At 40.2% G+C, this 13,872-nt stretch overlaps 1 protein-coding gene across 3 annotated transcripts in view; it reads left to right on the forward strand.

Moving 5' to 3' along the window:
- NPHP1 (nephrocystin 1) overlaps window positions 1-13,872 on the forward strand; it is a 97,903-nt gene that overhangs the window by 48,290 nt on the left and 35,741 nt on the right. For all 3 annotated transcript variants that reach the window (XM_059659102.1, XM_059659103.1, XM_059659101.1), the window contains exons 13-14: window positions 6,334-6,444; window positions 9,038-9,120. In XM_059659102.1, coding sequence (XP_059515085.1) covers window positions 6,334-6,444; window positions 9,038-9,120 — 194 coding nt within the window. The remainder of the gene's footprint in view (window positions 1-6,333; window positions 6,445-9,037; window positions 9,121-13,872) is intronic.

The raw sequence follows: 13,872 nt of genomic DNA on the forward strand, positions 1-13,872 counted from the left end.
AGAGACAGAAAGTTATCTACAAGGGATCTCCTATTAGAATATCAGCTGACTTCTCAACAGAAACATACCAGGCAAGAAGGGAATGGAATGAAATATACAAAGTGATGCAAAGCATCACTATCCAAGAATACTATACCCAGCAAGGCTGTCATCCAAAATTGAAGGTGGAAATTAGGAGCTTCACAGACAAAAAAGGGCTAAGAGAGTTTATTACCACCAAACCAGCAATGCAAGAAATGCTAAAGGGACTGCTGTAAAAAGAAGAAACAGAAAGACAAGAAGAAACACAAACATTAAGAATAAAAATGACCACAAACAAATACTTTTAAATAATAACATTAAATGTAAATGGATTAAATGCTCCAATCAAAAGACACAGGGTAGCTGAATGGATAAGAAAACATGATCCATATATTTGCTGTCTGCAAGAGACCCACCTCAGAACAAAGGATTCACACAGACTGAGAATGAAGGGATGGAAAAAAATTTTTGAGGCAAATGGAAATGAGAAAAAAGCTGGGGTTGCGATACTTATATCTGACCAAATAGACCTCCAAGTAAAGGCCATAACAAGAGATAAGGAAGGCCACTACATAATACTAAAGGGAGCAATTCAACAGGAGGATATAACTCTGGTAAACATACATGCACCCAATACAAGAGCACCCAAATACATAAAACAGCTTCTGGGAGATTTCAAGGGAGAGATCGATAGCAATACAGTCATAGTAGGAGACTTTAATACCCCACTGACACCACTGGATAAATCCTCTAAACAAAAAATCACCAAAGAAGCAGCAATCCTAAATGACTCACTTGATCAGATGGACTTAATTGACATCTTCAGAATATTTCACCCCAAAGATACAGAATATACATTCTTCTCCAGTGCACATGGGACATTTTCAAAGGTAGACTATATATTAGGACACAGGCAAAGTCTCTTCAAATTCAAGAGAATAGAAATCGTAACAAGCATCTTCTCAGATCACAATGGCATAAAATCAGAAATCAACTACAATAAAAGCATTGAAAAGAAATAAAACACTTGGAGGCTAAATAGCATGCTATTAAGCAATGACTGGGTTACCAGAGAGATCAAAGAAGAAATAAAAAGCATCCTGGAAAAAATTGACAATGAAAACACAACAATCCAAAATCTATGGGACACAATGAAAGCAGCCCTGAGAGGGAAGTTCATAGCTCTACAGGCCTACCTCAAAAAACAAGAAAAACTGGAAAAAAATAATCTAACCCTACAACTCAAAGAGTTAGAAACAAAACAACAAGAAAAGCCCACAGTATCCAGAAGGAAGGAAATAATAAAGATCAGAGCAGAAATAAACAACATAGAGACCAAAAAAACCCACAAAAAACAATACAAAAGATCAATGAAACCAAAAGCTGGTTCTTTGAAAGGATTAACAAGATTGATGAACCTGTAGCCAGGCTCACCAAGAAACAAAAAGAGAGAGGACCCAAATAAACAAAATCAGAAATGAAAGAGGTGAAGTAACAACTGACCCTACTGATATACAAAGGATTGTCAAAAAATCCTACGAACAACTCTACTCCAACAAACTGGACAACCCCAATGAAATGGACACATTCCTAGAAAAATACAAGCTTCCAAAACTCAACTAGGAAGAATAAAAAAACCTGAATAGGCCAGTAACTACTGATGAAATTGAAACAGTAATCAAAAAGCTTCCAGCAAACAAAAGCCCTGGACCAGATGGCTTCACAGGGGAGTTTTACCCAACATTCAAAGAAGAACTAAAGCCAACCCTTCTCAGACTATTCCAAAAAATTCAAGAGGGAGGCACACTTCCAAGCTCTTTCTATGAAGCGAAGCCAGCATTACCCTAACCCCAAAACCAGATAAAGACACCACAAAGAAAGAGAATTACAGGCCAATATCCCTGATGAACATAGATGCTAAAATCCTCAACAAAATTCTAGCAAACTGGATTCAGCATTACATTAGAAAGATCATACACCATGACCAGGTGGGATTTATTCCAGGAATGAATGCAAGGCTGGTACAATATCTGCAAATCAATAAACGTGATAACATCACATAAACAAGTTGAGAGACAAAAATCACATAATCATATCGATTGATGCAGAAAAGGCATTTGACAAAGTCCAACACCCTTTTCTGATAAAAACGCTCAGCAAAGTGGGAATAGAGGGATCATACCTCAACATAATAAAAGCCTTATATGAAAAACCTACAGCCAACATCATACTCAATGGGCAAAAACTAAAACCATTTCCCTTAAGAACAGGAACAAGACAGGGATGCCCACTTTCACCACTCCTGTTCAACATAGTACTGGAAGTGCTAGCCAAAGTGATAAGAAGAAGAAATAAAAGGCATCAAGATTGGAAAAGAAGAAGTAAAATTGGCATTATTTGCAGATGACATGATACTGTACTTAGAAAACCCTAAAGACTCCATCAAAAAATTATTAGACGTAATAAATGAATTTGGCAATGTAGCAGGATACAAAATTAATGCCAAGAAATCTATGGCATTTTTATATGCCAACAGTGAACTTATAGAAAGAGAAATTAAAAAAACTATCCCATTTACCATTGCACCAAAAAATTAAAATATTTAGGGTTAAACTTAACCAAGGAATAAAAGACCTCTACCCAGAAAACTACAGGACATTGAAAAAAGAGATAGAGGAAGACATAAACAGATGGAAGTACATACCGTGTTCATGGATTGGTAGAATCAACATCATCAAAATGTCCATACTACCCAAAGCAATCTATAGATTCAATGCACTCCCCATTAAAATACCAACAGCATATTTCACAGACCTAGAACGAACTCTCCAAAAATTCATCTGGAATTAAAAAAAAAAACAAAAACCCCGAATAGGTGCTGCGATCCTGAGAAAGAAGAACAAAGTAGGAGGGATCTCAATACCAGATATCAAGCTGTATTACAAAGCCACTGTTCTCAAAACTTCCTGGTACTGGCACAAGAACAGACATATAGACCAATGGAACAGAATAGAGAACCCGGAAATCGACCCAATCCACTATGCTCAATTAATATTTGATAAAGGAGGCAAGAACATACAATGGAGTCAAGACAGTCTCTTCAATAAATGGTGCTGGGCAATTCACCATAGCTAAGATCTGGAAACAGCCTAAGTGCCCATCAGTAGATGAATGGATTAGAAAACTGTGGTACATCTACACGATGGAATACTATGCTGCTGTAAAAAGGAAGGAACTCTTACCATTTGCAACGTCATGGATGGAACTGGAGAGCATTATGCTAAGTGAAATAAGCCAGTCAATGAAGGAAAAATACCACATGATCTCACTCATTCATGGACAATAGAGACCATTATAAACTTTTGAACAATAATAGATACAGAGGCAGAGCTGCCTCAAACAGATTGTCAAACTGCAGCGGGAAGGCTGGGGAGGGTTGGGGGGCAGGAGGTAGGGGGGTAAGAGATCAACTAAAGGACTTGTATGCATGCATATAAGCATAACCAATGGACATAAGACACTGGGTGATAGGGGAGGCTAGGGGACTGTCTAGGGCGGGGGGATAAAATGGATACATATGTAATACCCTTTGTAATACTTTAAGCAATAAAAAAAAAATGAAAAAAAAATAAAAAAATAAATGGTGCTGGGAAATGTGGTCAGACACATGCAAAAAAATGAAAGTAGACCACCAACTTACACCATACACAAAAATAAACTCAAAATGGATAAAGGACTTAAACGTAAGACAGGAAACCATAAGATTATTAGAGGAATCCACAGGTAGCAAAATCTCAGATATATGCCGAAGGAATTTCTTCACTGACACAGCTCCTAGGGCAATGGAAACTAAAGGGAAAATAAACAAATGGGACTATATCAAAATAAAAAGCTTCTGCACAGCAAAAGAAACCATCAACAAGACAACAAGAAAACCCACTGCATGGGAGAACATATTTGCCAATGATATATCCGATAAAGGTTTAATCTCCAACGTTTATAGGGAACTCATACAACTTAACAAAAGGAAGATAAACAACCCAATCAAAAAATGGGCAACCGACCTAAATAGACACTTTTTGAAAGAGGACATACATAAGGCTGAGAAACATATGAGAACATGCTCAAAATCACTAATCATCCGAGAGATGCAAATCAAAACGACAATGAGGTACCATCTCACACCTGTCAGAATGGCTATCATCAACAAATGAACAAATGACAAATGCTGGCGAGGATGTGGAGAAAGAGGAACCCTCATTCACTGCTGGTGGGAATGCAAACTGGTGCAGCCACTGTGGAGAACAGTATGGAGTTTCCTCAAAAAACTAAAAATGGAACTTTTTGACCCAGTGATCCCACTTCTAGGAATATATCCCAAGAAACCAGAAACACCAATCAGAAAGGATATATGCATCCCTATGTTCATAGCAGCACAATTTACAATAGCTAAGATTTGGAATCAGCCTAAGTGCCCATCAGCAGATGAATGGATTAGAAAACTGTGGTACATCTACACGATGGAATACTATGCTGCTGTAAAAAGGAAGGAATTCCTACCATTTGCAACAGCATGGATGGACCTGGAGAGCATTATGCTAAGTGAAATAAGTCAGGCAGAGAAAGATAACTACCACATGCTCTCACTCATTTGTGGATTATAATGAACAATGTAAACCGATGAACAAAACCAGATGTAGAGACAGAGAAGCATTGATCAGATGCTCAAAACTCGGAGGGAAAGCAGGGGAGGGGAGGGGTGAGGGAGAAAGATCAACCAAAGGACTTGTATGCATGCATATAAGCATAAGTGATGGATGTGGACAACAGGGGGTGAAGGTGAGGGCAGGATTGGGGGGATGAGGGGACATTGGGGGGGATAAGGACACATTTGTAATATCTTATTCAATAAAGGAAAAAAAATAAAACTATTTGGTAGGGAACGCGGTCACTGACGTTAGCTGGGAGAGTGCCATGTTTGATCATTTTTTTTAATGTTTTTTTTTAGTCTGTGTTGAGACATGATTATAAAGTGGTCCTGTCTCTGTCTTGCTCCATCCTAGTCACAGAGAAGTCTGTTCTAAAGCTGGTGTTCTGTGGAATGGCTTACATTCAGTAGGAGAAGCCATGGCCTAGCTGTGGGGCCAACCCAGCTCCCAGCTGACAGCTGTCAGGGCTCCTTTCTTCGTTCTCTCTCTTTAAATATATGTACATGAATATGTAACCATATTTAGGATCATGTAGTTTATTTCACTTAATTTTTTTTCTTCCCTCACGTTTTCATTGCTTTAGTATTTACTTCCCTGCCACACTAGTTCCCGTGTATCCCTGCACCCTAAGAACCTTCATTAACTTCCTCTTATGGCATCAAAAGACCTTAAAGCAGGACAGAGGCACCCGCACGCTGTGTGCTGTGTGTGCACACATGTCTGGAGTACAACTCCTGAAAGGCCCTGCGATCTCCTAAGCTCCCTCCTGCTGGTATTTTGGCACAGCACTTCATAGTCCTGCTGTGGCATGTCTGTGTATGTGAAGAGTTTGGAGTAGAGTTTTCTAATATTTTCTCAGACATAGAGGTGAACTGTTTGGAAGGATAAGTATGTTGAATGAAATTAAGCATCTGTGAGGTACAAGGCACTCTTCCTAGGTATTGAGGGAACTTACATGGTGTTAGGGAAAAAACCTATGCACACATAACTAAACACCTGTGTTTATGGAGCTCTAACCATGTGCATTATCTCATGGAATCCTTAGAGCACACTACGGGGTGGGTACTGTTAGAACTGTCTCAATGGCAGAATGTAGCAGTTATGGGCCTCCTGTGCTGTGGAAGCACAGAGGAGGGAGAACTAGACCTTGAAGGATGGTGGGGTTTTATTGGCAGGAAAGAGGTATGTTGTTGTCCCAGGAGAGGGAGGAGAATGAGCAAAGGAAAATTCACAGGGCTCACATACCAATGTGAGTATGAAGTCTTTAATTTTAGCTCTGTTCACAAGGAACTGTGGCCAGTATAAAGATCTTATATGTGCAAATGACATCCATCACACCTCTGGGCGTGTAGGTGTAGTACTTGTTTTACTTAGCCTCTCTAAGGAAAGGGTAAGTGAACATAAAGTTATTTCCCTTTAACACAAAGTTAAAGTTTTACATTTCAAATCATTGGTTCAGATGAGTCCAGTCCATCTGCTTTTTGTTTCCTGTAAGAGACCTTTACTGTGCTACAAGGCCATGAAGCATTTACAGGTGAATGGAGCTGAACACTCCCCCCAGTTTGAATTTCTATTGGTGACTTTAGTTTTCTTATTGTTTTAGGTTACTGGGACCTTGCCGTGCTTGCTTGATGGTGATTGTTTTATCAGGTCCAATTCTGCATCTCCCGATCTTGGAATATTATTTGAACTTGGAATTTCTTATATTCGTAATGTATGTCAGTTAACAAATAAGGCTTTCTCATGTATCAGTTGAAAGGGAAGATTTTTAAAAGCTTGTATTTACAAGTAAAATAATTGAGATATTTGTTATAGAATTTTAATCCTTGAGGAATGGGAATGGCAGTGATTTTAATTTTATATATAGAGCTGCTTATTCAGTAGCACTTAAAATTAAAGTGTAAAAGATGCTCAACATCACAAATCACTGGGGAAATGCAAATCAGAACCATAGTGAGATATCATCTCCCACTTTTAGAATGGTATTATCAAAAAGATAATTGATAATGGTACTATCAAAAAATGTTGGTGAGGATGTGGAGAAAAGGGAACTCTCATGCACTGTTTGTGGTAATGTAAATTAGTGTAGCCACTATGTAAAACATTATGAAGGGTCCTCAAAAAATTAAAAATAGAATTACCATATAACCCAGCAGTTTCACTTCTGGGTATTTAATCTAAAGAAATCCAAAACACTATTTCGAAAAGATGTATGTATCCCTGTATTTATTCCAACATTATTTACAATAGCCAAGATATGGAAGCAACCTAAGTGCTCATAAATAGACTATTGGATAAAGAAGATTTGATACATATATACAACAGAATATTACTCAGCCATAAAAAAGAATGAAACCTTGACATTTGCAACAACATAGATGATCCTTGAGGGCATTGTGCTAAGTGAAATAAGCCAGAGAAAGGCAGATACCATATGATTTCGCTTATACATGGAATCTAAAAATATACAAAGAGGCTCATAGATACAGAGAACAGATTGGTGGTTGCCAGGGGTGGCAGGTGGGAAGATGAAAAGAAAAAAAAAATGTGGTGTATTCTGTGCAACACCAGAAAACCTTACTACTGTGTAGTGATTTGTGACAGAAAGAAAAAAACAACCCTCTTTCAAAGAAGCAAAACAACCTCAAATAGGGTATATGCTGCATATATGTTGAAACTAAACAGTGGGAACAGTCATATCTCAAGTTCTAAGGGTTATCTGGCAGATAATATAAATGAAGAATGCCACAATTCCACAGCTATTACCTATAGTCCTAAATATTACTATGAGGTTAGAAGGTGAAAAACAGCAACAACAAAGCAATCTATTCCCATAAAATAATTTCCTGAGGCTCTGCTCAAAATTTTCATCTGTATCTCAATAGCTAGGAGGGACATATGGCCACGCCTCGCTGAAAAGAAAGTATATTTTAGCTGGGCATATTGCCCTTCCCTCCTTGAAAAAAAAAGTGAGGTTATCATAGTAGCGAAGAAAAGGGAAAAATATTGGGCAGGAAAAAAAATTAAAAATAAACAAATAGATAAGAGTGTATTTGTTTACAGTTATAGCTTGAGTGAACTCCAGTGCTTTTGAAGAATGCAGATGTGGAAAGGATGGGACTTGGCAGAAAGTGGTAGATGTTGGTGGCGCTCCAGCCCAGCAGTTTCCCTCTGTCCTAGAGGCAGAGGGCACTTAGCCTCGTGAATGTGGGTTCAAATTAAGGGACCTTTTTAAAGGGAATACCAGGAACTTGGATTAGTTTAACATCATTTAAACTATTGAACCAGTGGGTGTGGGTCTGTGATAGTAGTTTTATGTCTCCATAGTCTAATAGCTTGAAAGGTGTAGTATATATTCTGGGCATCATGATAACCCAGAGAGCCCACTGTTCTTACACCGGGGGTCTTACACCGTCCTTTAATTTCTTAAGGCAAATCCACCCATCTGTGTAGTGTTGATAGGACAGGAGTGGAGCAGGTCCCCGAGTGGGCCCCAGTGTCCCCCAGTGGCCTCTGACAGTTAACAGTTGGGCAATGTTCTGAGCAGGAAAGACCCTTGAACGATTTAACTTGTTCATTTATCTGCAAGGGAGACAAGGCTTCCTGACCTCAGGTGCTGTCAATGTGATTTGAGCTCATCCCATCACCTGTCACTCAGGGGACTCGAGGACTAGCTGCCACCTCATCAGTCAGGTGTGTGTGTGAGTGGGGAGAGAGAGAGAGAGAACGAGAGAGAACGAGAGAGAGAAAGAAACATTGATTTCTTCTACTTATTTATCCATTCATTGGTTGATTCTTGTATGTGCCTTGACTGGGGATCAAACCTACAATATTGGTGTATTGGGACAATGCTCAAACCAATGGAGCTACTTGGCTAGGGCCTCTCAGGTGTAGAGATTTTCAGAGGGGTTTGCATATCACCATGAGCTCTGCAAGTACAAAGGGACTCTTCTGTGCTTCACTTTATTTTCTTGTGAAGAGTTTTTACTCTAAAGTGAATACTAATTTTGTACCTTTAAAAGGACCTGTTTTGTGCTTCAGCCCTAGCTGGTTTGGTTCAGTGGATAGAGCATTGGTCTGCGGACTGGAGGGTCCAGGGTTTGATTCCTGTGAAGGGCACATGCCTGGGTTTCGGGCTCAAGGCAGCTAGTCAGTGATTCTGTCTTATCATTGATGTTTCTATCTCTCATTCTCACTCTCTCTTCCTCTCTGAAATCAATAAAAATATATTTTAAAAAATAATAAATAAATAAATGAATAGATTTGACTGTTTCAGACATTGTTTCATCTATGTTTTTATTTCCTAGTCAACTGGTGAAAGAGGAGAACTAAGCTGTGGCTGGGTGTTTCTTAAACTTTTTGATGCCAATGGAATTCCTATTCCAGCAAAGTAAGTTCCTTCTAAACAGGTAACTTTGTAGATCAGTTTTTAGAATCTAGATACCTCAGATTTGCCAAATGTATGCTCTGTTAGCATTTCAATAGCTTATGGGGAGAAGGCTTTGAATATTGCTTTTATGTTCCTTCAGGTAGGGTATGAAAACAGCATGTAAGTCTCATGCTAGGGAGGGGAAGTGACATATAGAGAAGGGATTTTAAAAGATGTACAAACTGTCTGCTGAGAATGTTCTTCAGTAATTTTGTGTGGGATTAGTACTTTTCACAGTGCTGAAACAGCTCAGTTCCCCCCAAAACGAGGGAGAGATAAGTCCAGGGTCCCCAGGGCCTCTGTGATTCTGCATTTCTTCTGTAGGTGGGACATTGAACTTGTTATGGCAGCCACAGTAAGCAAATTTAATACTTAAGACCAAAAGGTGGGTTTCTGGTCAAGATGGTGGTGTAGGTAAACATGGCACGCTCCTCTTCCCACAACCACATCAAAATTATAACTAAACTACAGAACAACCATCATTCAGAACCACTTAACATCTGGCTTAATGGAAGTCCTACAACCAGGGACTTAAGGAAGAAACCGTATTGAGACTTGTAGGAGGGATGGAGATGCAGAATAGGCTGGTCCCACACCCTATGTGTGCTGGATATAATTTGGGAGGGTTATGTTGGTTGCTGAGGTCCCCCCTGAGGAGAGGAGGTCCCAGCTCCACACCAGGCCCCAAAGCCCAGATTCCAGTGCCAGAAGAGAAGTCCCCATTACTTCTGGCTGTAAAAACTAGTGGAGAGTGTGGCTGAGTGAGACATAGGCTGCTGGAGTCCCAGGCAGTTCCTCTTTTACATATATATACACACACATATGTATTATATATAATATATATATATATATATATATATATATATATATATATATATATTATATATAATATTTTTATTGATTTCAGAGAGGAAGGGAGAGGGAGAGAGAGATGGAAACATCAATGATGAGAGAGAATCATTGATCGGCTGCCTCCTGCATGCCCCCTACTGGGGATCGAGCCCGCAACCTGGGCATATGCCCCTGACTAGAATTGAACCCTGGACCCTTCAGTCCACAGGCTATCACTCTATCTACTGAGCCAAACCAGTTAGGGTCCAGGCAGTTCCTCTTAAAGAGTCTGTGCATGGACTTACTTAGATTTGCTCTCTGTGAGTTCTAACACTGGGGCAGCAGCTAGAAAACCATCATAGATGTATGGGATGGAACTGAATTGTTTATCATCAGGGCAAGAAATAGAGGGGCAGCTTTCTGCCAGACAAAAGTGCTGGCAGAGGCCATTGTTCCTTTTCCAAAACCCCCGACCCCCAAGGAGCTGTCAGGCAGGTGCCATACCTGAGTCTCCATCAACCTGGTTAACACTGTTCACATCACCCTGGTGATTCCCTGAGACTACCCCACACCCAACTTGTGGGCCCACCCAAGCCATTTCCAGTGTTTTTTTTTTTTTTTTTTTACACAAACTGCCTTCTTGGCTCCTGCTGTAGATTTTCCTAAAGTCTCTCAATGGTTCACAAATTGCAGACAGGCAGCATCTGGCCTTGGTGTGTCCCATACCTCTTGCTAAGTGGCCCCAAGCCTGGCACTAGTGGCAGCTGGTCTTGGTTTGCAGCTTGGCCTCTCCTGGGGACTTTTAAAAAATATATATATTTTATTGATTTTATACAGAGAGGAAGGGCGAGGGATAGAGTTAGAAACATCAATGAGAGAGAAACATCAATCAGCTGCTTCCACTGGGAATGTGCCCGCAACCAAGGTACATGTCCTTGACTGGAATTGAACCTGGGACCCTTCAGTCTGCAGGCCAATGCTCTATTCACTGAGACAGACCAGTCAGGGCTCTCCTGGGGACTTTTAAGCCCAACACAAGTAGCAGCCATCTGCAGATCCATAGCTTGTGCTGGGTGGTGCCAGGCAGAGCACAAGTGGTGGCTGACCTTGCACCTCCTGGGAGGCCCCAGAGCCAGTGCACCCAGCAGACAGCTTCAGACCATGTCAATTATAACCCTACCACCTCCATGAGTGACACACTCAAGGGGTGGACTCAGTGAGCACCAAACCTCACTTAAGCAACTCCTGCTTTATTGTGTTAGCTCCTGCATAGCAACTCCTCTATTGTAGTCGCCACCAGTCTTTGCAGTCCGTTGGCCTGAGGATCAATCCCTCCTAGTGATGCCAACAGCAATCGAGGCTTAACTACAGCAGGACAGTGCATACAGTATACACAGAGGTGCACCTGGAGCTTCCAGCTCGGGTGACCGGGGAGGCTGTGCACCTGGGCCCTACAGGACACCTACTACACAAAGCCACTTTACCAATGCCATGAGACATAGCAGCTCTACCTAATACACAGAAACAAACACAGGGAAGCAGCCAAGATGTGGAGACAAAGAAATAGGCCCCATATGAAAGAACAGATGGTATCTCCAGAAAAAGAATGAAATGAAATGGAGGCAAGCAAACAAACTAACAGAAAATAATGGTTACAAGGATGCTCCAAAAACTTAGTGGGAACTTAAACAGCATGAAAAAGGACTTAGAAGCCATAAAATAGGACCAGTCAGTAATGAAGTATATACTAACTGAAATGAAGAATAATTTACAGGGACTCAACAATAGAGTAGAGGAAGCCGAGAATCAAGTCAGTGATTTGGAATAGTATAAGGAAGCAAAACATAGCCAATCAGAACAGCAAAAAGAAAAAAGAATAAAAAAATATGAAGAGTGTAAGGAGCCCCTGGGACAATTTCAAGTGTACCAACATTTGCATCATGGGGTGCTGTAAGGAGAAGAGAAGTTGAAAACCTATTTGGAAAAATAATGACAGAAAACTTCCCTTACCTGGTGAAAGAAATAGACATACAAGCCCAAGAAGCACAGTGTCCCAAACAAGATTAACCCAGAGAGCCCCACACCAAGATACATCATAATTAAAATGCCAAAGGTTACAGACAAAGAGAGAATCTTAAAAGCAGCAAGAGAAAAATAGTTTGTTACCTACAAAGGAGAACCCATACCACTGTCGGCTGATTTCCCAACAGAAACTTTGCAGGCCAGAAGGGAGTGGCAAGAAATATTCAAAGTGATGAAAATCAAGTTCCTACAACAAGATTACCCAGCAAAGCTATTATTTAGAATCGAAAGTCATATAAAAAGCGTCACAGACAAGAGAAAGCTAAAGGTTGGAGTTAACACCACCAAACCAGTATTGTATGAAATATTAAAGGGTTTTCTTTAAGAAAAGAAGAAGAAAAAAAATAAAAAATATGAATAATAAAATGGCAATAAATACATACTTATCAACAATTGAATCTAAAAAACAAAATCAATGAACAAGTGGAACAGAAAGAAACTCATAGTTGCAGGGAACACTCATGGTTGCCAGATGGGAGGAGAGATCAAGGGATGGGTGAAAAAGATGAAGGGATTAAGGAGTACAAATTGGTTGTTACAGAATAGTCATGGGGATGTAAAGTACAGCATAGGAAATGTAGTCAATAAAATTCTAATAACTATGTATGTAGTCAGATGGGTATGAGATATATTGGGATGATCAATTAGGAAGTTGTATAATGTCTAATCACTGGGGTGGGGGTGTGTGTGCATCTGAAACTAATATAATATTGTATGTCAGCTGTAATTGAATAATAAAAGTGATTAAATGGCAAAAAAAAAGAGACCAAATGGCAAACTGGTAGCAAATATTTATAATACAGGATGGGGAAAAGTAGGTTTATAGTGTTGCATATGCAAAACAATTTATTCTTGCATTATTTATTCATTATTGTATTATTTTCTTTTTCTTTTTCTTTTCTTAATCCTCACCTGAGAATATTTTTTTCCCCATTGATTTTTAGAGAAAGTGGAAGGGAGGGAGGGGAGAGAGGAGAGAGAGAGAGAGAGAGAGAGAGAGAGAGAGAGAGAGAGAGAGAGAGAGAGAGAGAGAGAGAGAGAGAAGCATTGATGTGAGAGAGATACATCGGTTGGTTGACTTCTGCACGTGCCCCAGTTGGGGCTGGGGGATGAACCTGCAACCCAGGTACATGCCCTTGAGTGGGAAACTGTGACCCTTTGGTGTGGGGCTGACGCTCTAACCTCTGAACACACTGACAGGGCAAAGACAATTACATTTTAAAATGGGCACACACATAGAAATCTAACCTTAAAATGGGCACACACACACATACCGTAAATCTAAGTCTAGGATATAGACAGGAAATTCACAGAGAGATACAGGTGGGCAGTCAGGAAGAGGATGATGAAGATCCCATAAAATTCAGGGCTCTAGTCCTGCTGTGCCTTGTAACTGTAAGTCTCCAAGCCACAGTTTCCCCCAATTTTAGAATGGGGAATTATCATAGTTTCTAACCTCAAATGTTTAATTCAGGTAATGCTCCCCCCTCCACCTCTGCTAACACCTCAGGGTGGATGGAACCTCCTTACTGCAGGACAGAGGTGGAAGTCCTGACTCTGCTAGTCCTCTGATGTCACCAGGCAGAAGGAGACGGGGCACTTTATTACCCTGGCCCTCCTACCCCCGGTAGATGCAGAAGCCCAGGCTTCTTATGATTTTGGGGGTTTTGTTTGTATTAATGTTCAGGGTTTTAGTTGTACTTGGTAGGAAGGAATGGTGTGTCTATTCAATCTTTCCTAAAGTCCCAGCTATTTATTTTTTTAAATGAGGTGGAGGCCAGAGGCCTCTGAATTAATACA

This window comes from Myotis daubentonii, chromosome 12 (assembly GCF_963259705.1).
Source record: "Myotis daubentonii chromosome 12, mMyoDau2.1, whole genome shotgun sequence".
In the NCBI taxonomy this organism is placed as follows: domain Eukaryota; kingdom Metazoa; phylum Chordata; class Mammalia; order Chiroptera; family Vespertilionidae; genus Myotis; species Myotis daubentonii.